We start from the raw sequence: 26,094 nt of genomic DNA on the forward strand, positions 1-26,094 counted from the left end.
TGACATCACCAATGATAATTTTTGCTCACCAGAACATGCAACACAAAAAATGGACAGCAAACTCTTCCCTAAAGGCAGTGCATCTTGGCCAGTATTGTACTACAATATGCAAATAAAAAGCATATCTCGCAATATTAATCTAAGATGTAGCTATATCACGTTGCAGAGGGCAAGTTTTTTGCGAGTCCCATCTTCTAAAAACATTATCGTATAGTGTGGAATATAGGTCGAGGTTTTTTCCAAAAAATATTACTAAAAGGTCACCCCTCGACTTATATACCGGCCCTTGGCACAACATGAATAGTCATCTGGCAACATGTAGGAGTGCAGACCTTTCGGCATCCGCATCGTTATCGCCTCCTTGACGACCGACGCGGCCTATGCAGTTGGACCGACGCCATCTTCCCTTTTGTGCAGCAATCGTTCCTGGCGTAGCTAAATTTCCCGACAACCCGCGAAATGAGTACGAGTACGTGACGTCAGTTCACCGCGGCGTTCAAGAAGAAAGTAATCAAATATGCTGAAATGCATGGGAACATGTCTGCCCAGCGGCAATTCGGCGTGTCGGAAAAAAGCGTCCGGTACTGGCGCAACGCAGAAAGTCAAGCTGTCTGCCTGCAATGCGCGGAAGACGTCCTTTCGCGGGCGCCGCGTGGTACACCCGGAGCGCGAAGACAAGGTGGCGGATTTCGTCCGCGAGCATCGTGCCAGATCATTGCCAGTGACAGCGGAACTCATCCGCATCAAAGCTATTGAGATCGCCCGAGAATCCGGACTGCCCAAGGAACAATTCAAGGGCTCCATTTATTGGGTTCGTCGCTTCATGCGACGCAAGGGATTTGCACTTCGACAGCGCACATCAATCTGCCAGAAGCTGCCAGAGGCATACGAGGACAAGCTGGTCGAATTCCAGCGCTATGTTATCCGTCTCCGGCAGCAGCATGGCTACATGTTGGGACAGATCGGCAACGCTGATGAAACGCCGGTGTGGTTCGACATGCTGTCGACCCACCACAGCGTACGAACGCGGCGCAAAAGAAGTCAAGCTTCTTTCTACAGGAGACGAGCATTCGCGCTTCACGGTGATGCTCCCGTGTACTGCAGACGGCAGAAAGCTGCCTCCGTACATAATATTCAAGAGGAAGACGCTGCCGAAAGAGGTTTTCCCACGGGATGTTGTCGCTCGCGTGAATGAAAAGGGCTATATGGACGAGGCCCTCACGCTCAATTGGATTAAGACCGTCTGGAATTGGCGACCCGGCGCACTCCTGCGATGTCCGAGCATGCTCGTCTTGGATGCCTTTCGCAGGCACTTGACAGCAGGTGTGAAGCAGGCACTCTGCGACGGGAGGACGGAACTCGCCGTCACCAGGAGGCATGACCCTAACCCTTCAGCCACTGGACGTCGTGCTCAACAAGCCCTTTAAAGACCGTGTCCGTGAAGAATATAATGAGTGGATGGCCGGCGACAACCCGAAGACTCCAACCGGCCGGCCACCTCTCGCCACTGTGGCCACATGGGTGTCACATCTTGGCACTCGCTGCCCGACGATATGGTGGTGCGGGCATTCAAGAAGTGTTGCATTAGCAACTCCTTGGACGGCACCAAGGATGACATGTTGTGGGACGCAGCCAGCGAAAAGCAGTCGTCTTCGGACGAGAGTTCAGACAGCTCAGACGAATGAGCAGGTGACGACTCTGGCGGCACCACTAAATAAAACAGTTTTGTGCCTTATAATTTTTATGTCGACTTCTTTGCTTCAATGTAAGGGGGTCGACCTATATTCCGCATTATACGGTACTTTTACATTAGAAATAGGGCACTCCCAGCAAATGTTGGAAGTGGAATGCAATGAAATAATGTGTGCATTCAATGATAACTGTGATGAAATTGACTGTGGCTATTCTGAATACGAATATTTCAAATGGGTATATGTCATAGTAAGTCTGTACCCCTGTTAACTTCCATGTACGAGTGCACAGCACTGTCATACCAAATTGCTTACTCCCTTTGACTTTCCAACAAAAATTTCCAGTCATCATCATCACTATTCTCCAGGGCAAATGCCTCTCCCTGTCATCTTCAATTGCCCTTGTGTTGTGCTAGCCGATTTCAATGCCCCTGTCAAGCGGGCAAGTTAAGTGCACTTACGGAAAATGTAACTCTGTTTAAGTGTACTTTGCCAAATTTAAACATCGCAAGTGGAGTGTACTTGGCGAAGAGTGCACACGGGTCGGAGTGCGTTCATGGGACACGCTTTCTGGCCAAATGCATAGCCTCGCCACCAGTGATTTGAATGGTATAAAATGTAATGCATAAAAAAAAAGGACACAAGTTCATTTTAGTTCGTGAACAGCTTTTCACAATATAATCAGAAGTCGCTCATATTCTATTTTAGCAGGATCAAATGCAGTATCGTTGGCCACCACCGTGCTGTTCTGGATTGGCTAGACATTCGTCTTGGTTGGCCTTGACTTGCAACACTAATATTAAAATTCTTTCTTTTTGTTGAGAAAACATACATTATGGTTTTTATATGGTAATATATTACAACGTAAAACAATCACTTTTTAGAAGTTTTTCATTTTAATCTGCACCTTGAAAAAATGTGCACTTAGGCTGTTGCCATTTTTTTTTTTTAAACTCTGAGCTGTTTTCCCGTTTAGCACCATGTAGCCTAATATGTCACCCGATGTGCACTTGCCCGCTTCACAGGGGTACAACTTACACCTGCGAAATTTCCTAATCTCATCACCCCACCTAGTTTCCTGCCATCCTAGATTGCACTTCCCTTGGCACCCATTCTGTAACTCTAATGGTCCCCCTGTTAACTACACTGGGCAATACATGACCTGCCCAGCTCCATTTCTTTCTCATGTCAACTAGAATATCGGCTATCCTTGTTTGCTCTCTGATTTACACCCCGCTCTTTCCGTTACCTCTAAAATTTTTTTTCTATAGCTTTTTATGCTGTCCTTAACTTGTTCTTAAGTTTCTTGGTTAAAACTCCCTAGTTTCTGGCCCCTATGTTAGCAACAGAACTGTTTGATGGCCTAGTTGGTGTTTGCTGAAGGGCATCTTTTTGTCACAAATTCAGGAACAACAAAAGGAATAAACATATAGACGATGGCATGGGCAGCACTTCCAACCGATTTATTTTGGGTGCTATGTATATAATATATAGACATACATGCATGGGCAGGGTTTTCGCAAATTTATGACATCCAGCGGTCGAACAAGCTCGCCTTTGATTGGTCAAGCCTAACAGACGTGTCACTAATACAGCTTGAACTATTCTTTTTTTTATATAACAAGCTTCCATTAGCTCACATGCTGTCTGACCCTTACTTTTGCAAAGAATTCCAATCTCATGAAAACGTGGTTAGCACATGCTGCCCTTGCAATGCGCTGCCAAATGTGCCACTCCAGCTCTCATTTTCGAAGACCGCTGGATATCATAGGTTTGTGAATAGCCTGCACATGCATGTATGTCTGTATATTGCTGGGCGAGCGCAAAATAAACCAGATGGAAGTGCTGTCAGCTATGTTTCTTCCTTTTTTTTGTGTCTCAATTAGTGGCAAAAATATGTTAGCACAGGTAAAATTAATGATAGTACACTTATTCACAACAGTAGTAAGCTCCCAGTAAGGATTTGATAATTCCTGCTGTATGCACTCCAATGCATTTCTACTGTAAATTTATTTCTCATAAGTAACGGACCTAAGTCAACATACTCATTCACAGGCTCCAGAGGCTGACTGGCAATCTTGAACTCTTGCTCCCTTGCCAGGCTACTGAGCATTATCTTTCGCCTTCTGCACATTAATCTTCATCCCCACTCTCACACTTACTCTGTTAAGGTCCTCAATCATTTGTTGCAATTTGGCCACAGTGTTGCTGAACAGGACAATGTCATCTGCAAACTGAACTCGCTCAGATATTCGCCGCTGGTCCTCATTCCCAAGCCTTCCCAGTTTAATAGTTTGAATACTTCCAAGCATGCAGTTAATAACACTGGAGAGTTCGTGTCTCCTTGCCTGACCCTTCTTTATAGGTATCTTTCTTTGTTTCTTGTGAAGAATCAAGGTAGCTCTGGAATCTTTGTAGACATTTTCCAAGATATTCATGTATACTTCCTGCACTCCTTGATTACACAATGCCTCTACGACTGCTGGTATTTCTACTGAATCAAATGGTTTTTCATTATCTATGCGAGCCATATAGAGCCTGACTGCACTCTGCAGATTTCTCAATGGCCCAATTGATGACGCGATCCATTGTAAAATGTCACTTCAAGCCAAGCTGGTCCCTTGATTGACTGCCCGATTCTATTGGAAGTTAGCTTGGTGAACAGTTTATACAATACTGAAAGCAAGCTAATGGGTTTATAATTCAATTCGTGAATTGTCTCCCTTAAGGATTAGTATAATGTTGGTATTCTTCCATCTCTCTGGAACACTTGGTCATGAGGCAGAGCACACAAAGGGCCACAAGGTTTTCCAGCATACCTCCTCCATTTTTGATTAAATGAACGGTTATTCCATCTCCTGCCGCTTTCCCCCAGGTCATGTTTTGCAAGGCCCTTCTAACTTCATCGCTAGTTACAGAAGGAACCTCTGTATCATGTTCATCGCTACTTCAAATAGGGGTAGTAGCATGGCTGCTCAGGGTGCTGTACAGGTAAGTATAACATTTTTCTGCTGCTTTTAATACATCATCGAAATTGCTGCCATTTCACCGCTTCCAGTGCGTACATCTTGCCTTGTCCTATGCAAAGTTTTCTTCTTTGACTTCATGATGTGGGCAACTTTTACTGCTTCCTCAATATTTCCCATGTTATAATTTTGAATATCCCTTACTTATCAGTTTTGACAGTTCAGCGAATTCCGTCTGATCTCTCGAGTTGGGCACTTTCATATTTTTTCGTTTATTAGGTCTTTTGTTCCTTGGGAGAGCTTCCCTACTGGTTGCCTTGGTGCCATACCTCCAACTTCCAATACCCGGGAGTACTAAGAGTCAAATGCTGCAGTGTATAAGTACCTAGATCTACAATGCAACAGATTACTGTAAACTGTGGTGTATACTCAACTAGCCATATTGGCTATACATCCAGAAGCTTTTAAGTCATTTTGTATGTTTTTCAAGAAATAAACTCTTATTTTTAAACAATATTCAGCCATGGCATCTCTACACGTTTCCTTCCACGACTATCACATCCTTTCCCCTTAAACCTTCTTAAAAGGATGTGGGCAGTGGTAACATAAATGTACTGTGCAAGTCTATCCATTGGTGTGGACAAGGTGTTTACAATGTATGGTCACCTGTTGGGATGTTTAAATATGGTAAAATCAGTGGAAATCAACTACAGTAATGCTGATCAAGAGACGAACTGAAGTTTATGAGACAGTAATGACAGGAAATTTGGAGTGCATTTGGGAACAGGCTCGAAACAACAACAACGTTCGGCAATAGAGTGCAACAGCAATAAAGGATGGAGCCGGTGATGCCAAAAGCAAGCAGAGTGCAGGATAGCACCGGCCTGTGTGCCCTTCCCCCAGATCTGTCGGGGGAAGCCTGTCAAGTAGAACAAAAAATTGTTTCAGACAATTCTTTTCATTTCACAATGTATTTGCCAGATCTGGATTTCATCCAACCCTTAAATTTCGTGCAAGAAAGGTATAAGCCACAGCTATCATCATTGCATGAACAAGAATGAAATACAGGGCCAGGATAATGTAACGATGCCACTCCAATGCTATTCCTTTCCATGCCTTGCCAGTGGGCGATAAGGACTAGAATCAAGCAAAAGGCATCCTTACATTCTACCAGCCCTGGTATTTATTTACAGAATAATCCTGAAGGTACTTGCACCTAGTGCATAGTGAGAAGGCCTACATACTGCTACCTGCACATCGCAAGTTAGTAACCATATTTCCTCAATACAGGTGCTGCAACATCTAACTTTATATGCCGTGAAATTTTGCTATTAATCGCACTGCTTGCGAAGCAGAGTAAGACGACCGTAATTGCAACGAAAGAAGAGAGAAAGTAGCATGCGAACGAAATTGGTCGCTACGATGTCGGCATGTGACAGAAGACAACGTAACGTTACCAAAACACCCATATAACGTTGTCGTCATCGTCATAACGTGCTCTGTCAGACACAAGCTACGTTACGGCGACTAACGACATGGCGTTTCTGCCACCGTGTACTTCTGCGGTCAGACTGCAAAAAACAAGCTGGGCTATTTGGTAACACACAACGTGAAACAATTTATCGTACATTTCTCGCCTGAAACGGCACTGGCAAGCAAGAGGCCGCCAAGAAAGGGTTCGTTGATCAATGTGTGCGTCACGTTCTAAGTACACCCCAACTAATCTCGACTAAGGCTTTGCTAGCTTTTTTTTTTTATTGACTTATTCGTAAGCAGCAGCGCTCCGGCGAAGCGAATTGCGGAACGGTAATGGGAAGTGCAGTTCGCTTACATCTTGGACAGTTTGGACGCAGCTCCGCCGGTCACTTTGGCGACCCGCAGCGCGGCCAGTTCTTGCTTGAGGTCCTCGAGCTGCTTCACCAGCTCTTCCTTCTTCTTACCCCGCAACTCTCGAGCCTTAACCTTGGCCTGCGGTAAGGAATTGTTATTCCGATCATTCAATCCCATACCGACCATGCGGCCTGGCGAACGCTGATCAGCCTCAGCATTAGACTTGCAAAATAAAAACTTGAAGCGCTAGTTTAAGCTCTTCCCAGCGAGATATATGAAAAAATAACTGCCGTACTGTACTATGGAAGGGCTATGCCCCTCGTCGCATTAAACAATCACAAACGGGGCAGACAATTTTCATGCATGTGATATCTTGCGGTGCACGGACGCCGAACATCAGACTCGATGAGGATACTCGGGTCACACTTATAATCAATGTCACTTTCAGAGCCTAAATGGGACATCAATGTAAAGCACAGAATCAATTACTATGAATAAAAGTGTTGAAAAACTAGGATGATTACAGATTAGGCACACACTCACCATTGCTTTGCGGGCGTTTGCAGCACGATCCGAAATGAAAAGAGAAAAGGTGGTGCTGCCCCGCACCCAAAAGCAATTCTTCCGCTCTTTTTACGCATACTAATTATTAAAATAAATATTTAAAATAAGCCTTTAAATAAAGAATAGTAATTTTTGCTTATTATTATTGCTTATTTTTAAGTTATTTCAATTCCACAATTATTTACTGTATTTTTTTTACCTTTATTGTTTTAGGTTGTCGGTGTGTTCATCCACGGCTACAGTCAACGTTACTAGACTAGGTTCAGTTTTCAAATCACGACCTACTGAACTACAAACCTGCACAGATCTCCCTCCTCCAGCACGCCTGGTCTAGTTCGCCCCTTTTGCCGCTAGGGAAAGAACGTACGAGCAGAGTGGCGCTAGTCATAACTTGTTCGCTGTCGTCTGCTTCTGCGATCTGTTCAGCGCTTGTCTTTCCATTTCGGCAGGCACAAAGCGCTTGTTTTGGCGGTAAATGAATAAATTCACAAATTTACAAAGGAAGACATATTTGCGAATGCTTTGCGTTTGAATAGTGAAACTAGAAGAGGATGAGCGGTGCAAGAAATGTAAACAACGAGCATAGGTGGCCGCTGCAATGCTAGATCAACGGCATAAATTTCGCTTTCCTAGCCTCCTTAAGAGACTGGAAAAATTGTTTAAAAAGATTCATAGGATAATCTAGCTTTCTTTAGTTGATTACAGACAGCCTAATGTCGTAGATGACATTAGGATTTACTACTGTGTGCCGTAGTGAAAGGAAGATGATCTGGTAAAAGTATAGTAAAAGTATTCACTAGTAAGTCCTCCACCCGATATGTGCAATAGTCTGATCGATTCTGTTTTAAGGGAAGGTGAGCATACCTTGTTTTTAATATCGTTGGATGTGTAGCTCAGTAGAAAGCTTGCAAAAAATTAAGCGATCCCAGTGCTTTAAAACGTGCTGCAGTGCAGGCCTTAAAAATCGTGTCACGGAACTCTTTTCAAACGGTAAAGCTAGCTTTTCCGCGTAGTACGGCGGCAGCATAACGGTGGTGCTGAAGATACGTACGCAGTGAAGCTGTGTGCGTAATTCACTTTTTGAACTCGTGACGCATTCACGGACAACTTTTAAGAGTTAAAATGAGTGGTAATCGTTCTGTCGTCGAACATTACGGTGGCTTCAAGTTTCTAAAGAGCGCAGACGCGAATTTTACAACGTGTACAATAAAACTGTTGGGTACGTTGCGAACTCTATACTCAATGCGATTTATAATAATCTCCTTGAAAAAGGCAGTGGGAGCGGCTATTTGACGCTATTTTAGAGAGCAGCGGACTACACGCTCCGACATTTTTTAGGTTCGGTGAGTCAACTTTTGGAGCCAAGTGACCGATCAAAGCCTTGTGACATCTCTGTCACTGTGTTAGCAAAAATCGTCAACTAGAGAAGCAGTTCGTCGCAACACAACAGCTGCCGTACTACTTACAACGCCGCACAACAGCCCACCTCGTAGCAGACGAACAGGTTATAAAAGCGCCACCTACGGCAGTCGGTTGAACGAAAGTGGGCGCAAGCTGCTCCCATAGAAGCCGGATATCTGTGCAGGTCTGGAGTTCCAGTAGGTCGTGTTTCAAACTCCCGTGACTGCGTGGACCCACCACCGATCCTCGCATCTCATGGCGCTGCTGTCGCACTTTGCTCGGTCAGCACGGCGCGGACAGGGCGACGAAGCACTGTCCGTTGTGTATGTGTTTTGGCGCGTTGTATATATGCGTGTTTTGCTGCAGTCTCGGTGCATTTTTGCGACAATCTTATGCGTTTTAAATGCCGCGTGCGTTTTGAAGAGTTTACGGGCCGTATCATCCAATTTTATTTAGTGACGCGAATGCATATATATGCTCCGTTCCTGCAGCGATAACTTTGAATGTGCAAGTCTGCTCGCAAGGGAGCAAAGCTCACGTAGGTTTCAACATTGCATTTGTGAATGCGGTGCTCTGATGAAAGAAATAGTGCTAGCTTCATTTTTTTATCCCGAAATGAAGTGCTGAGAGTGTGTATATATACCGTGTGTCCCAGCTAACTTCAGCCAGAGTTTTAAAATATGCGAATGCCGCGTAGCTGGGCACAACCAAGGTAATGTTTGCCGTAGCTTTGAGATATTCAAATTATTATAAATCCGCCCAGTTAGGTAATGCGTGGTTAATTCATTATTATTAAAAGTTATCCAATAATTGTTAGTGTACTTCTTAATTCACTAATTAATAAATTAGTTCATCTATTTATGTAATTCGTTGCCACTACCAAAGGTCCAGGCCTTAACTCTATTTTAATTAACTGTACCTTAATTAACTTCGCCTAATTCACTGTGCCTTGACTGGCCTCGTGAACTGCCTCGATTGGTTCGCTTGGACTTCCGTGACCTTCTTGGACCATTGTGTGGTCGCGCTAACATCGCCTCACGTGTTCGCATTAATATTTAATTACTACTAAGTAGCAACAGCTGATTACAACTACTAATCAGCTACTCATCAGCAACAGCTGATTAATATAGAGCGCAGTGGACGGCCGGGGCTGCTGCGGCCTTGGACTAAGGACTCCACAGCGCACTCTGGGGCAGCGCAGCAGCATTTTCACAGCTACGTAAAGTTTTTTAATCAATCTCCTACACGCGAGACTATACAAACATTTAAAGACGCATCGGTGAAAACACTTGCTGAGTACGTAAGTTGCGAAGTCTGAGGACTCAAGCCATAGCTCAAGCCCCTTCGCCAACGCAGAGCTGCGCCCTGGTAGAGCTACTTGCGGTGCTCCCGCCCTCTGGCGGCAAACCAAGACAAGGGGCCACCCGCGATGTACGGCGCCTACGGAGAGTTTGACAACTGAACCTAATCTAGTAACATTGGGCATTCCCACATACAGTTTCCTACAATCTTGTAGGAAACTCTATGCATTCCCATGCATACCACAGCGCAGGAGCGCCAGATTTCCGTCTAGTTAATGCGGTGAGAAACTCTATGACTAATGTGAAACTCTATGCGGAAAATGTTAATCCCATCCGCTTGGTGCGCTACGGTCAATTCGGCCGCTAGGCTCTATGGGCGTGTCCGCTCTTGTTCGCACCGGAAAGGCCAGAAAGATTACCCGGCCGAGTGTGGGTTTGTGTGGCGTGTATGTGGATGCAGAGCGAAGATCGGCGCAAGCTTTTTGTACGCTTAGCTTACTTGTACTCATCCACATTGCGTATTGTTGTGGCTGTCCTGTTCTCTGCTCACTATGTCTAAGAACACGGAGAGCTCGGCTTTCCGCAAAATCGACATTGACCAGTACAACGAGGACAACTACAAGGAGGAGGAAGGCTTGGACGCACAGTCACCGCCGGCCGGGCCCGACGAGCAAGAAGTGAATCATCTGCTCAATCAATATCCTTTCTTAGATTAACTGGTGTTTCAGTATTATACGAATAGTTTCATGTTGGGCTGCTAGCTTGAAGTGTGTGTTGTCCTCGGTCGAAAGATTGCCGTCAGCATTGTCGTCTGAAAGCCGGTCAGCCGCAGCCCACTGTCGCGACTCAGCAGTTTTACCGCTTACGGCACCGCCGCGGCGTCTCATGCATGAGTGCGCGGCGCACGGGGCTTTCGCGCATTGCTTAAGCTCAAGTGCTGGAGCGTAAATAGGTCCTGCTTTTCAGCCGACAAAAGAAAAGGGCACATATCTGAAAGCGCCCAAGCTGAGTGTGTTTGTACATTCCTTCCTCCACGAATACGCAGAGCCTTACGTTTTTTTTTTCGTCGTAGTCGCACTTGTGTGTGTGTGTGTTTTCTATGGCTTGGTTTATGAAATTTTGACATTAAGCAAATAGGCAGTGAATTCGTCTAGAATTGCTAAGTCAGCACCGAAGCACGTGACATTCTTTAAATATGTTAACCTTGCTTTCACTTGTTTTGAATGATTGTGTTTACACATATGCTTTACGTACCTCTTCTATGGCGAACTTTTGCTATCAGCAGATTTTATAACGCACATTCCCGACTGGGCAATAAGTGAAATCAGTTGTGCTGAATATTAATCACCCTTTGCTTATGTGAATCAATATATTTTGTTCTGCAGCAAGTGAAAAATTTTTTTCAGCCTAAATATGTTATAATGCGGTAGAACACAAATTTAACTCGTCATCCCCAAGTTCAGTGAACGAAGTGTCGATTAGTAGAAATGCAGGCATTGCTCGGATTCACAATTATATATATAAAAAAAAACGTTCGTGTTTTAACCTGCACGTAGAAACTTGGTATAGTTCAGTGCAGCTATCGGTGTCAGTTGCATTCAATTTGTTATATGAATGCTACAAAGAAACAGCACCATGCAGTAGACATGTAAAAATCTGTAAATATTTATTTCCTAATTAAATGGCGCGCCGAACTTGCCGACTAGAAAATTTGGAGGACGCTTTGCCTTTAAGAGGAAGCCCGGCCGGGCCAAACTCCAATGCGGCCTATTCAAATACGTGTAAAACGCTCGCTTGAGATAACCCCTGAACCGATTTTAATGAAATTTGTTGCATTTGAGAAAGTTAAATTTTAATGACTGTTGGAAGCGGAATTCCGATTTAGCGCTTGAATTTTGTTAAGAATTCGGAAGTTCGAGAAAAATAGACGCACGAAGTTTATAAATTAATAGAGAGTTTTAATTTAGGGGACGCAAGCGGCTTGCGTACGCAAGAACTAGGGCGACGGTGCTGCTCATGCGCAGACCCAGACGTAGGGATCTGTGCATGTTCAGTGCCGTCGCCCTAGTTCTTGCGTGCGCAAGCCGCTTGCGTCCCCTAAACTAATACTCTCAAATAGCTTTTCAAGAACAGATATCGCAGTTCTGTAAACGGCGTCCGTTAGATCATTCAAAGCGGACAAATTCTATATGCAAGCTTATATTTTACGTGAATTTGTTACGTTGTGTACAAGGTTTCTTCAAAAGCTGTATTTCCATGTTAGATTCATGTGTAATATATCAATTTTGTCTGCTTTAGATGTAGTATTCAGTGCAATTTACAGACTTGTGATATCTTTTTTCATTGCCAGTTACAGAGATGTAAACTTGATAATTTGGTTTTCTGAAAATTGACGATTTTTCACATTTTTACTAAAATTAGAGAGTTTTAGAATAGAGGCCCCAATATTTTGGAGCCCCAAAGAGCTTTGCGGGTGTTAGCGTTGGGGCACGCAGGAGTGAAGAGTTTTAGAATAGGGCTTTGCGTTTGCGGATAGCGTCTTGCGCTGACAGCGCCATTACGGCGTCTAAGAAAAACGCTTAAAAATAATTAAATAAAATATACCATTTTATGATACGAATAGTAATTTTGACTTACGTGTATTCGTGTTTATGTACAATTTAGAGGTTATTCTTCAAGCAGCAAACAATTAGTTGTGCTTAGTTTTGAGCAACAAAACCAACTTTACGTGCTTTCACCAGCCAAGCTTAGCTGTGTTAGGTCTACGAGCCATGAAATCCACACCCTAATTCGGAATCAGCGGCGTCTAATTAATCAATCTTCATAACGCATGCTAGTTGAGAGAAAGCGATAACTGCAGTAACTTCTCCTAGCTTGCGAACTTCACGCGTTACTGCGAATCGAACCCAGTTTGGTGCTAGGTTAGAGCCGTCGCTTCGATGGGTGCCGCCATATTTGTTGACGCAAAGCTTTTGGGAACGCTATCTGAGCTCCCGCTAAATCGGTGAAATAGCGTTCCCAACGCAAAACCCAAACGCAGTTTGCGTCTCGCGCATGCGCAGTGGCTTCGACGCTATTTCTTTGGGGCCCCAAAACGTTTGGGGCCCCTATTCTAAAACGCTCTATTGATTTAAATAATAAATTCGAAACCAACAGCCACTAGATTTTAAACTCGTCTTTTAAATGCAACAAACCTCGCCAAATGTGGTGCAGTGGTTGCCGGGAAAAACAAATTCTCTATTCACATGTATTCAGATAGAAGCACCCGAGCTAAACGCGATAGCAATCGTGGTAGAGACGCGGCCTCCTGCGTAGGCTGCGATGTGGCGGAGGCGAGCGCCAGCTGGTCCCCGACGCACCCACGCGCGCAAATGGCGGATGCCGCGGTCGGTCTGTGAATTGTGGAAACGCTGGAAAAGGGGTTTCTGTGAGTTTTCACGTAACCTAATCATGTTTTCTCGTGTAGTCAAATTACAACGCGAGAGCTATCCTGTCTGTGGATTGTGCGTATGTCGTATTTTTCTATCTTTACACGTATTTTAGCTTGAGAAATTCACATGGATGGCCTGGGTATGGGTGGTTCGAAAATCCTTTTGCTGAAGCGACGGTGGACACCAGATGCTGGATTTTCTGCGACATAACGCTATCGCGTTAAACGATCGGCGGCGCATCGAGAACACTCGGCAGCGGCACACCGACGTCTCGGTGCACACCTCTAAGCGCAAATGACTGTTCGTATTTGGCTATTTTTGTTCGCGCGCGATCTCACGTGAGCACTTCACTGGCCGAAGGCCCAGTTAGGAGGCGCTGGCCAACTGCACGAGCAGTTCTGGCGAAAGTGTTGCGGCGCGCGCAGTCGGAAGTGGATTCTGGGTGTGTCGTGCAGCGCAGTGCAACTGCACTGCATGAACGAACGGTTACGAAGTAGCGGTGTGGCATGTCAACTTTTGCACTGGCAAAGAGGTGCAGTGTGAAGTTTATCTAGTTGCCTGCGCCGTTTTGCAAGGCGCGGAAATCATTGAGCACTCTAGCATGTCTAGTAGCGCAGTTCAAGAAAGATAACGTGATACGAACTAGAATTTGCCCAAGTAACGACGTCATGCGCCTGGTGTTTCGTTGTGCCCTGTCGTGCTGCTCGCCTGTTTTTTAGCAGCGAGCGTTAATGGAGCGCCAACTTCGCAGTTGCCTTTCCACAGATGCAACGCCACGAGCCCATTTCTAAGGGACCGCAATACGCATAAATCCATTCACCGAACCGTTCGCTTCGCCGCTTCATTAAAATGTGCCTCTCCCAAGCCGGTAGTGGAAGAAGGGGAGGACGTGACCAATAGATGTGAGAGTGCCGCCTCTGAAGTGCACGTCATCATATGACGAGCTAATCGAGGAACTGCAGATTGTTTCTCCTTGGTAATTAAATATAAAATATAAATTAAATATTGTACGACAAGCTCTAAAGTATAAAGATGTGGTGCCGGCCGTTTACGCAAGTGTATATGAGTTGGTAGAGCGCAGCGCCATGTCGTGTGCTACCAGGACCTTGCACGATGCACACAACAGCTAGGAACGCACTGCCAGCACTTAAGTAGCGAGCGTGACAAAACCGCGAACTGGTTCTTTGGGACACCTTTACCAGCCGACTATATATATTTTCCTTATTTTTTCGCCTTTCATCATCGGCTCGGACATGACTCGCGGCGCGTCGCGTGGTAGAAGCAACGGAACTTGAAATCGTGCGTTACAATACATGGGTTTTGATGCCGGCCATGGCGACCTCATTTGCATGGGGGCGGAATGCACAAAACGCTCATGTACTTAGGTTTCAGTGCTTGTTACAGAGCTCAATTGGTCAGAATTAATCCGGAGTCTTGCCACTAGGCCGTGCTACTTATGGCGTTTTTCACTGGTCGATCTGGAGCGGCCGCCAAAATCCTCGAGCGAGCGCTCGGGTTTCACAAATCCGAATCGGCCAGCGGAGCGCAAAAACGCTTTGCGGAGGATCACACAGGAAGTCTGCGTACACGTGACACAAACCAGTTCCGGAAGCCATACCCGACTTCCGCTTTGTACATTTCCATGGCAACCAAAGTCGCCGTCCCCCTTACGTAATTTTACTGCTGCAGTCGCAGAGTCCGTCATTTCCAAATCGCACCCGCAGGGACTGTGCATGGACAACGTGCATAGAAGGCTTCGTACAGCACCGAATGCAGCCATTTTGCGAAGCAACACAATGTTGTGCGTGCCGACGGGTTACTGATTTTGCTTGAAGACGGAAGTGACGGGAGCTATTTTTGCCCGAATCCGCGCTCGGTGGCGGAGCAACTGAGACCGATCCGGCGTGGAGCGAGTTGATCCGAAACGACCAGTGGAAAGCGCGAACCCGCTTCAGATCAACCAGTGAAATTCGGATTCGTTGCGACAGAGCAAGAAAACCTGCTCCGAATCGACGAGTGAAAAACGCCATTAATTAGATTGTAATTTTGGCACGTAAAACCAGAATTTTTCACGATCATCTGGGAGACACGTTAGCAGAAATGGAAACTGTAGAGGGGCGATGTTGCAACTCATGGCCCTACATGTCATGAAACGCCACTAAAGTGCCAGGCTTTCACTTAAAAATGAGTTGCATGGTTTGATGATGTTATATCACTTCACGTATATCCTTTGAAAGCTTTCCACTATAATTAAGCGTAAAATTGCTTGCCAGAAATTTCTTTTCCTACTGCTGCACGGACCTTACGACTGCTGATAACAATATACTATGTGCTATAGCAGTTTTGAGCACTGTATGTGACTTCCTTCAACTGACTGCAATTCAGTGGGTCTTTGTTAGAAGTGTCCCTGTATAAACGCAAAACATTCTGTAGAGCACACAGCTATAAATAAAATTGCACTCTCATGTTGCAACTAATAGTTCCGAGGTCTGTAAGCTCTGACCTCCGATCACAATATTTACAGATTGACACATATTTGTCTGGGTTAAAAGGCCCCAAGTCACCCAGAAGTCGAAATTTAGTTGTGGTGCTGCAGTTGTGCGCGAGTCTGTAACAAACACGTAGCCACGAGAATTTTTTCGAAATGGTGCCGTAATAGCGGTTGATGATCAAGCTAAGTGTTACCATCGAAAGCGGCCCTCGTTCGTTTCTCACTTTTCTTAGCTGAGCTCCGTTCGTCGGCTGCTCTTTCATCCTAGGCGAGTGATCTTCCAACTGTCACGTGACACACGTCATCGCCAACACGCTTTTCAAAACACTCCACTTCCGGTTACCCCGCGTCTCGGCTACCCGCTGTTGCAGCCGTGCCGGCCCGTGCTCCTGCGAAGCTTGCCGCTATGGACCCTGTGTTGCGCGCACATCGGGAAAGTCTCGCCAGTCGGTGCTTTTGCAGCCAAGCACCGCACTGTCGGGCTCTGTTTGTGCAGCTGATAAGCCCGAAAAACACGATTGTGTTAGAACGCGAGTGATTTGGCACTTGTGTTACGGGCCGTGGTTTCGCAAGTGCACGCGAGCGAGCAACACGACGAGAAAGAGCAGGGAGCGCGCGTGCCTGCTAGCAGACTAACCCGGAGTCGTAGGTTCGACTCGATAGCGCTGCTCGTACACTCTTAGGCAAAGTTACACCATTTGGAGTGCCCCTTCTGCCACACAACGATAATCGTCATCTGCCTTGATGCATATCCTTTCTTTAACGCTGCGAGCCCTGTACTTTCCAGTAACGAACGGCATGCGCGTTATCAGCATGATAGCATTCCTCACAGAAAAGTAGCGGGCGCGGCGTTTTCGAGGAAGGAAACGCATCAAGGCGGATGACGATTATCATTGTGTGGCAGAAGCGGCAATCCAAAGAGTGTTTGCATAGAGTGTAGTGACATCACCAGATGCACCCTACTGACGTCATGACGTGCGCTGGGGATACCGGAAAGACTCCGAAAAAAGCATGGGATTGTGCGTTTTTTTTTTAAATATTATTTTGCGGCACGCCCGCGGCGCCTAGCGCAGCCGCGTTTGGAATCGTTGATCGTGACAGCATTCTAAACTTGATGCGCATGTTTACTTGAAATGCTTAAAAATATCGGAGGTGGTTTGGGGCCCTTTCAAGGGCCCCTCACCAGGTCTGGCTGTTTTGAGCTGACAAGCGCAGAGCATACATTGCGCGATAACGATCGTGTCTGCAAAGAATTACATCGCTACGCACCGCGGAAAGATCTGAAATTTCAAACCGAACGCCGCTTTTCCTTCTCCTTGCGGCCGCCGCGCTCCAAGCCGAAAGATGACGTACTTGCGTCCCTGCGCCTGCGTACTCGAGTCCGCAGTGTGACGTCGCTCGTGGTGATACGCGACTTCGAGAATTATTAAAGACAACATCTGTCATCTGTGCGATCTGTTGCTTGAATGGACGAATTGAAGTTTAGAGAAATAATAAAACACACAAACAGAATGTCTGCGTGTTTCTTGCTTTACTTCGCACCGAAGCAAGAGAGACGTACTTCCGTTTCGTCTGCTTGTTCCCACGGTCGTGCGGTCATGTGCGTAGGTACCGAAACTATGCCATTTTCTACCTTGCTTCAGCGCGTGATCATGCTCTGCAATCCACTTGTTCTGCCCCAGTATTCGTGTAGCATTGAATTATACCGCTAGTGATGTTTCCTTGTGCACAATGCGCGACGCCTTCAGCGGAAATGCGTAGTGCTGAAAAAAAAAACAAAGAAGGCGGGGCCTGTGACATATGCTTCGTGCGATCCTCATGGTCTGGTATGGGAGAACGCAGGGAAGGAATTTCGCTTGCGAAGGCTAGACGATATAGTGTACCAGATTAGTCCGAATCTAGTACACTATACTAGACGGGGCGAGTGGAGAGAGCGTCTTGCTTGGCAGTGGAGGCCGCCTGCTGAAATCATGGGTTCACGGCACTGAAATATTTCTATCTCGGTTCTTAATGAGCCGATTTGAAAACTTTTGCGGCAGAACGTCATCTGGAGGACACGTAACAACTTCCAGCGTATAACCAAAATTTGCTATGGGGACTGATGAGGGGCCCTTTAAAAAGAGCTTAGTTGTGACAACGGAGAACGATTTCATATATTATTAGCAAAGGAAGATTAGAGTGCAAATGGGTAGGTCCAGTTTTTACAACAGGTCTTTCTAGCATGCTCTGTACTAGCTAGTCGTCAATAAAACTAGATTTAATTTGGGAGTTTGCTTGCTGCCACTGAACATAGGGCAAGTTGGAACATTAATATAACTAAAAAATTCCATTTTACGATGGTCCTTAACATACATCACGGGAAAAACAGTGGATGCGCTGAAGATAATCCTAAAGACAGCTCCCATAGGCTCCAAATGCCAAAGTGTAAAGGTGAGTTGCAAATGTGGCAGCAGCAATAGCTGTTGCGGAACTGCTAATTTTGGATTGCTTTATACTGTGTTGTTCTCACCTTCATTACCCATGGTGTGGTTTACACTCTGTGCAAAGAAACTGAGAGCTGTGCATACTCTTGGCAGTGCAGTACTGACTAGCCCAAGCATATCTACCCGTGTGAAAGTGAGACATGCATCTTTATGGACAGTTTTTAAGAGAGCCACGCATTTAAGCATGGTATCTCTGATTTGATCTCGTAAGGCTAGCCCTGTCACACACAGAAGGAGCACTACTTGGTTTCTCTGCAGTTAGTCATCCAAATTTAGGCTTTTAATAGGTCTTGCATGTATAATTGATGAATAATGTTGAATTGTATAATTAGAGTTTGCTTGTGCTAGTTAGTGCTTGGTCACTTAGAATGAAAACAGTGCAGGCTAAAGGGACTGTCTTTCATTGTCTAATTGGTGTCCAGTGTTTTTGTTCTACTAGCACAAATCGGAAGGTCCTTGCCCCTATTTTTTTAAGCCTGATTACGGCTGTAAATGCAAAGTCAACATATCCATTACCAGCGGTGGACCTTTCTTGCACTGGCCCAGCATTATCTGCTGGCAGCTCCATGGCACAGTGCTGCTGTCAGTTGAAGATAGCCGTTATCCTCCATGACAATGCGAGGCCACATGTGGCAGTCGGAACCGCCGACAAGCTCCGGTCATTTCACTGGGAGAGTCTAGACCATCCAACACACCGTCCGGACCTCAGCCCTAGTGATTTCCACATTTTCAGTCTACTGAAGAAGTTCCTGGCAGGACAGTGGTTCATATGCAATGATGAAGCCAAGACAGCAGTCCAACAGTGGTTCCACAGTCAGCTGGACGAATTCTACCTCGGGGGCATTTCAAATTTAGTGCTGTAACGAGACAAATGTCTGAACTGGTGCAGGGACTATGTGGAAAAATAGTGTAAGCTACACAGAATAGTTTGTATATTTGTATATACCTGTATGTACCTTATTTTGGCTAATAAAAAATAGGGCCAAAGACTGATTTGCCCTCGTACCTCTGTGGTAGGGCACAACACGTAGGCCGTTTACCAGGCACTTAGTGCTGATGTTGATTATGCTGTATCTTTCGAAGTGGGTCACCGGGTAAAGAGGGCACAGCATACCAAAACGAAACATAGAAAATTGATAAATGCAAAATCATCATACTCGTGCAAGCTACGCTGTTCCAAGAAACAAAAAAAAAAAAGCTGTCAAGTTATGCGGAAGTTATGTGCAGAGGCTCCGCCCCCTAGCTTCCCCTTCATTGCCACAGAGAGATGTCCGTGAGTATAATACTGATTTCTTGGCATCAGGATTGATGCAAATTTGCCACATAAAGGGAAGTAGAGGCCCATGCTGGGTGAGGCAGACAGCACTGTGCTCTGTTGTGTATGCTGGAATATAGCTCAGCAATTGAAAAACGAAGATATGCTCCATGCATACATGCACAGACCTGCATGAAAATCTTCTGCCATAAGGAGCAACCTTCAAGAATTTTTACCACTTGAATTTCCTGACTGATTGTGTCAGCACCTTAGCTGCATTGGGTCTTTTGTGTAGTACAAAAGCACAAGATGCTAATCCCACTCGGTCTAGAAGAAACTTGATCTGGACGAGTTGGTTCATTCTTAACATATATTTTCTTAGGAAGAATTGAAACCGGGTTAATTAGCATCTTTGCTAATAAACTGGGTTGGAAGTACAGTGTACATGTTTGTGTCCTTGTCTACTGCACTGCAAGCAGCTTGTGTGCCTCTGGGTCCATACTCGCCACTGCTTGTTAGCCAAGAGCTTTTCTTCACTAAGAGATGTCTGTTCACCTGTGAAAGTTTAAATGGCATTTTCTTGTTTATTTCAGGATGCAGCCAGCGCCCTGGCCATGCGTGTTCTGCTGGCAGTGAAGGCGAGCGAGATGGAGCAGGCGGTCGGCAGTCTGGACCGGGAGTCAGTGGATGTGCTGATGAAGTACATCTACCGCGGCTTTGAGAGCCCCTCGGAGGGTAGCTCAGGCCATCTGCTGGCTTGGCATGAAAAGGTAAAAAAGGGTGCTTTTAAGTGCAATTTTTTGTCACTAGCAGGCTGTGATGAGTGTGCAGCATGGGGTACATTTTGCCACAGATTAAGTGTTCTATGCAGTGAAGCCAGCGGAACAACAGAAATTCAGTGTAAGTGCAAATATATCGAGGTAACTAGAGAAGTCTTGAACTACGGGACCTGTTTGTATAGCCTTTTATTGTGCACCAGGAGGGCAGGCAACCATAGGATGGATGGCGTGTTGTTGTCGTAGCACTGTTGCATACTCCCTGTATGGTATATGTTAGTCAGGGTGTCTACCAACCGGGAAAACCGGGAATTCTCAGGGAATTTGAACAGTCTGGAAAAACTCAGGGAAAACTCAGGGAATTTGTGCTTCTATCAGGGAAAATTAGCTGTAACTTTATTGAAAGGGAACGAAAGTCGTGTCAATGCAGGCTCCAGTAACAGAAGAATCGCAACGAATCGTCATTGACGCCGTGTCATCGGCACGATGTATTGCCAGAGTAGTTAACGACCGATTTTCTAGACGCCCGATTTTCGGACATGCCCGATAATTTGCATGGTTTTGCGGCACCACCACGTACTCCATATAGTCAATGTATATTGCCCTGACTGCAGGTCTGAAATGGCATTAATCAAAGCCGCCACCGCCGCTATTTTGATTATCTCGCCGCCTCGAACCGGCACTCTCGCAGGCAGATCCGCTGGCAGCCGTAACCACCACCGCGGCAACGTTAGGCCTAGCTGCTTCTATGTTCGCTATTAAGCTTCTTGCCGTGCGGTGCCTTGTTTTTCATTGAAAGAATTCGCCGCTATCACCAATGGCACCGACTCCACCTTTCTAATCCTCGCAATTGGCTTTGAAGCTCGCAGAGCACAGCGCGTTGCGTAATGCCAGTCTCCGAAATTTAGCTTCGCCTCAGTACATTAGTGTTAGGCGGTGAAGCATAATAAGCGTGGGAAGGGGGCAATTGTCACGGGACACAGTATGTATTCCTTAATTACACATGCGTGCACCCCGTCTCCTGTCACAGTACAAGCCCTGATATGCCTAATAAGCGTACTGGCAGGCCTTCAGAGCTTTTTCAGTCGTGCCTGTGGTAATTTTAGCCATTAAAGGCAGTTAAAGACATGCATTAATTTTTTTCATTTCAGACTGCCCGTTTTTTTTCAATTTTTTTTGCGGCCCCTCGGAATTCCGAAAAATCAAATGTTGACTCTACAATTGACCAAGAGGATGCTTCAGATGATCCATGTGGTGAAAGCGTGGTAGAAGGAGGATGAGAACAGAAAGGACCGACGCACTAAGGAATTAACGGGAAAGGAAGGGTGCCGCCGCCTTTTTGAAGGAGCTTGAGCTAAAAAAACTAAGTGTTGACTGACGCTGAGACACAGGTGTCCCTCATCCAAACCAAAATTGTTTAAGCAGTGAAACCCAACACGGAGATGTGTACGAGCTGAGAGTATGTCAGGACAGTTGAGGTTGACTTCCCAGCTGCTGAGAGAGAACCTTAGTTGTGACAAAGTTCAGGACCTCATACAGATGAGCTTGCTATCAGTTGATAGAAATAGCTTATATTAAAAAATATTTACTAATGTATGCATCTCCTTTTCATTCGTATTTGAAAATGTTCGACTCAATTTGGAATGGGCTTTACCATTTCTTTCGCTGTGCATTTTACTATCACCTTCCTTCTGTTTTCTTTTTAAAAAAAATAGATATCACTCCTTACTATTCAAACTGGATTAAGTCATTTTTTTTTGTTTCAGCATGCTTACTAGAGAGTGACAGCATCGGGCAACGTGGTGTCAGCCTGTCTTGACATAAAACAATGTTCTGGCTCATTCAGGGAATTTCGCAAAGGTGCTCAGGGAAAACCTGGAAAACTCAGGGAATTTGGAAATGTCAACTTGGTAGACACCCTGGTTAGTGAGATCTCTGTACATGACTTTGTACTACGAGGGTGTCTCAAAAATACATGGCAGATTGATTGTAGGCAAACACACTGGGCATTTAAAGCTCCTATAGGTAGCTGAAAGATAAAATTCTTGAGTGGGTCATTACGTGCTGTGGCAGTAACGCATTGCGAATCATGCACCCTATACGAGAACACTTTTGTCTGGTTGTGCATCTTAAGAGCAGTCATCAGCTTTTGTGGCCATAAGATGCGAAAATTTATTGATGCCGCAGGTTGGTTCCAGGTCTTCGTGCATCCCCCCTCACAGCCACAATGCGTATAGGATTATTAAATATGTTTTATCAGATTTACACCATGTGGCATTTATCTTTGTCTGATATTTAGTATTTATTTGGAAATTTCCAAGGTATGCATTGCATACACATACTAAAATTATGAGCAAGTGGCTATTAGTGGTTCTGGCTTTTTCAACAACTATATAACTGCCATGTCAAAACGGCACACAAGATGATTAAAAACAAGCTGAAGATGATTCACTCTCACAGCCGAGTCTTTTCACTATCAGCTCTTTGTTTTTGCGGGTTGAGTGCAGTCAGTGCAGCATTTTTTAAATTATACTCCATTTCATACAGGTGCAACACTGTGGAGGCTAGGGATACTTTTTTCAGTGGATGCATTCGCACTTAGAAATACTTTGATGTTTTTCGGCTACAAATGTGTGAAACTGTTCTTTATATAGATTCAGTATCGAATGAAAAAAGTTTTCGTCCTTAGAAACAAGCAAACTGTGGTATGCAGCTGCTAATGCGTTGCATTAGATCACTTTGGTTTTGGCTGGTTTTCTTTTCGGGGATTTTTTATTTGCAGCCTGTTGCGGCAGCCTCATATGCATGCCCGCGCGAGCAAATACCATTGGCACACACCGAAGCATGGATGCTGTGCACGGAGTGATAATCTTTTGTCACCGAACTTCTTGCTTAGCTTCCGCAGCGTTGCATTGCACCTGACGCCTGAAAGGGAGTGCAGTTGTGAAGCAACATGGCTGGCCCATCTATAGCTGTCAGTCCAGTTTGGTTGCCACTAACTCTGCTTCTGCTGAATGCATTGACATACTTTTTGCAACGAAGTATTTCTGAGATAGTCTATTTGAACTTCAAATGCATTTCTCAATTTTGATAATACGTGATTCAGGGGCTCTTTAAGTAACTGTGAAAGGTCTTTGGGCACAAACCCCCCTTTGCATTTCCTGGCTGTTAGCCATGGCTCATGTGGGTGCAGGCCTGTGCTTGAAAATACTTAAGTTTTGTACTGCAAATACGAATAGACGTGCACAGCTAGCCATTGAAACATACCATACAGAAAGAATGCAAGCATAAGCACAATGTCATTTTACGTGATGCCAAGATGTTGTACCTAAACGGTTGATTAACATGTTGTGCTTTTGTTTCTTTTCATATCGCCTGGTGCATGCATTTCGTTCCTGTATATTATGCTGATGTACTGGAACATTGCTTTGTTAACATGAAACTTCCACTTTACGACATATTCAGTATGTAAAACAACACAGCACATGCCCCTGCAAGTGGGCTTTGTGGCAGCAGTGTTTACTGATGCAGCAAGCTGTGCTATATTCGCCAGTCACGTATACAGGTGAATGCCTCTACAGCAAAATGACCTGCATTACGAAGGATACTATATGTTGTGGCCGTATCATTTCTTTCATATGTATTGCAAACATCTCTAGAGCAAAGACAACTACAATGAATTTGCCTGTACAACGAACGAATTTGGGCATGCCTGATGTCTGAAACGTAGCTGCACTGCCATTGAGCTGAGGTGAACATAGGGAGAGCCAGTTGTCACCAGAACAGACTATGCAGACGGTAGCTGTGGTATCCTCCCCTCTCCCCATCCAACTGACTTGATGATACATGTGGAACTGACGGTACCTTTGAAAACAAGGACGTGAGAGAGGCAAAGGTTTGCAGGAGACAGTAGCGGCAATTCACACTCTGCAACTGAGCCTTGCATCACTCGGGTTTTGCCGCAGAGCATGTCGTGAATCTCCATGCTTTAATGTCAGTTGCAGTCGCACATTCTGTCAGATGAAGTGTGGAAATAAAATCGGCGACTTCTTTCGATAAATATCTTTAATTCAGGCAAAGTAAAAATTTTCTTTGCTGAGAATTCTTAGCCTACTGTATTGCAAAGGTACAGTGTGCAATATTTACAAAAAGTGACTTGTATTTGATGTCTCAAGAACTCTGTTGTAAAGGCAAGGCACATGACTGTATTCAGCATTGCCCAAATTGGACACCACACAGCAGATGTACCCCATGGACTGTGTCTTGAGTCTGCGGAGCCGCATCATCTATAATACCAAATAGCGACTATTGCATTTGATGTCGTCAGCAGTGCTTTAGCAAGAAGGAATATAGTCAGTGGTGTTGTTTGCCACTGTCACCTGGAACCCGCCGTAGTGGCTATGGCATTGTGCTACTAAGCCTGAGGGTGTGGGATTAAATCCTGGCCATGGCGGCTGCATTTCGATGGGGGTGAAATGCAGAAACATCTGTGTACCGTCCATTGAGTGCTCGCTAAAGAACCATAGGTGGCCAAAATTAACCCCGAGTCCCCCTCTACAGAGTGCCTCATAATCAGATCACGGTTTTGGAAGATAAAACCCCAGAATTTAATTTCTATTCACATGGAAGTGCTGTGTAGTGTCATTTTGTAAAAACTAGCAACCTGAAGAAAAAGTATGCAGTGGATCTGTATGCCCATGAATAGCAGTGTTAGTGATTGCGTGTGCATGGAATTTTCGTTCAGATGACTGCATCTTGCCAAGTGCTGTTATTTTTGTCTTCTGCGTGTTGCTGCAGAACCAGAGCCTAGACATCCTACTATGGAAAGGAGCATGAGCCACAGAATTAGTGCGGCAACATGTTCCCTGTTGTGGCTATTGTGTTAGGCTGAAAATGAAGCTTGGGGTTGAAAATTTCAGAGTGTAGAGGACAGAAAGGTGCAGTCAAAACTTGCTATGAAGCACTTTATTTTTTATGGAATGTGACCGTGACCATAATAGCGCATTGAAATAGAGGTCCTTTTTTAAAAACTGGAAATAGTTGCTTCTAGAAATTCCCCTATACAAATGTTCTTGCTCTTGAAACCAAAAGTGAAAACTTGAAACCGAAAGTTAAAACTTAAGGGTACTAAGTGCATTAATTACTGGTATAATTTCCAAGGGGCTTGCACATTATTTGGGTGATGAAAACACAACCTGACAAGAATCTCACATTTAACATGCAGTAGTACTAAACAATCGGAATATTTGCGAGAAGCATTTAATTGCATCAATTGCATTTGCAAAGCACGAGGTCGCGGGATCGAACCATGGCCATGGCAGCTGCATTTCACTAGGGACGAAATGCGAAAACACCAGTGTACTTAGATTTAGGTGCACGTTAGAGAATCTCAGGTGGTTCAAATTATTCCGGAGTCCCCCGCTATGGCATGCTTCATAATCGGATCGTTGCTTTGGTATGTAAAACCCCATAATTTAATTTTTAATTGCATTTACAGGCTTACGCAGCTGGCGGCATTGGATCCATAGTGCGCGTCATGACCGACCGCAAGAGAGTCTGAGGACGACTGCAGCGGACGGTTCTTGCCCCGCCATGATGCCCTGTTGCTAAAAGCCACAGGGCCTTCATTCCACTGGAGCCTGCTGGGGTGTCGACAATGCTAACCAGTCAACTTGAACTGGGCCTCGTAAACCTTCATGTGGTCCCTGTGAGGTCCTTATGACATGCAAGGCCAGACTACAAATGCAATGAGTGCTGCAAATAGACTTGGCTGTTACAGCATAAGTTATGTGTACTGCCCTTGGGTAATCAACACCCGTTTCTGTTCCCGTTTGATGATTACTGCTCTTAATGCAAAGCATTCTTTGCCTCTCCAAGCGACATCATAGCAGGCACGTACCCAGGG

General features: G+C 45.2%; 2 protein-coding genes across 4 annotated transcripts in view; one reads left to right on the forward strand and one right to left on the reverse strand.

The window, feature by feature from the left end:
- Positions 1-26,094, reverse strand: part of RpL35 (Ribosomal protein L35) — a 343,229-nt gene that overhangs the window by 12,958 nt on the left and 304,177 nt on the right. The window contains exons 1-2 of one of the 2 annotated variants that reach the window (XM_070529494.1): positions 7,031-7,115; positions 6,489-6,625 (exon numbers count right to left, since the gene is read on the reverse strand). In XM_070529494.1, coding sequence (XP_070385595.1) covers positions 6,489-6,625; positions 7,031-7,033 — 140 coding nt within the window. In that variant the 5' untranslated portion in view covers positions 7,034-7,115. Of the gene's footprint in view, positions 1-6,488; positions 6,626-7,030; positions 7,116-26,094 lie in introns of those variants that run through there. The other variant, XM_070529495.1, reaches the window with a different exon arrangement.
- Arpc5 (Actin-related protein 2/3 complex, subunit 5) lies at positions 9,976-25,973 on the forward strand. 2 transcript variants are annotated; one of them, XM_070529500.1, is made up of 4 exons: positions 10,017-10,450; positions 18,033-18,105; positions 20,007-20,183; positions 25,687-25,973. In XM_070529500.1, exons 1-4 carry the CDS (start codon positions 10,305-10,307, stop codon positions 25,747-25,749), a joined length of 459 nt encoding a protein of 152 aa, XP_070385601.1. In that variant the 5' UTR covers positions 10,017-10,304; the 3' UTR covers positions 25,750-25,973. The 2 variants fall into 2 exon arrangements, with proteins under 2 accessions (XP_070385602.1, XP_070385601.1); XM_070529501.1 differs by lacking the exon at positions 18,033-18,105 and having other exon boundaries at positions 9,976-10,430.

Source organism: Dermacentor albipictus, unplaced genomic scaffold (genome assembly GCF_038994185.2).
Source record: "Dermacentor albipictus isolate Rhodes 1998 colony unplaced genomic scaffold, USDA_Dalb.pri_finalv2 scaffold_22, whole genome shotgun sequence".
NCBI lineage: Eukaryota > Metazoa > Arthropoda > Arachnida > Ixodida > Ixodidae > Dermacentor > Dermacentor albipictus.

What these genes read in the sequence shown, in the direction of transcription:
- Arpc5 (XM_070529500.1), top strand. Translation starts at nt 10,305, where the DNA reads ATGTCTAAGAACACGGAGAGCTCGGCTTTCCGCAAAATCGACATTGAC. An exon ending in GTGAATCATCTGCTCAATCA is followed by an intron (nt 10,451 to 18,032) that starts ATATCCTTTCTT and finishes AACATACATCAC; the next exon opens with GGGAAAAACAGTGGATGCGC. An exon ending in TGCTGGCTTGGCATGAAAAG is followed by an intron (nt 20,184 to 25,686) that starts GTAAAAAAGGGT and finishes TTGCATTTACAG; the next exon opens with GCTTACGCAGCTGGCGGCAT.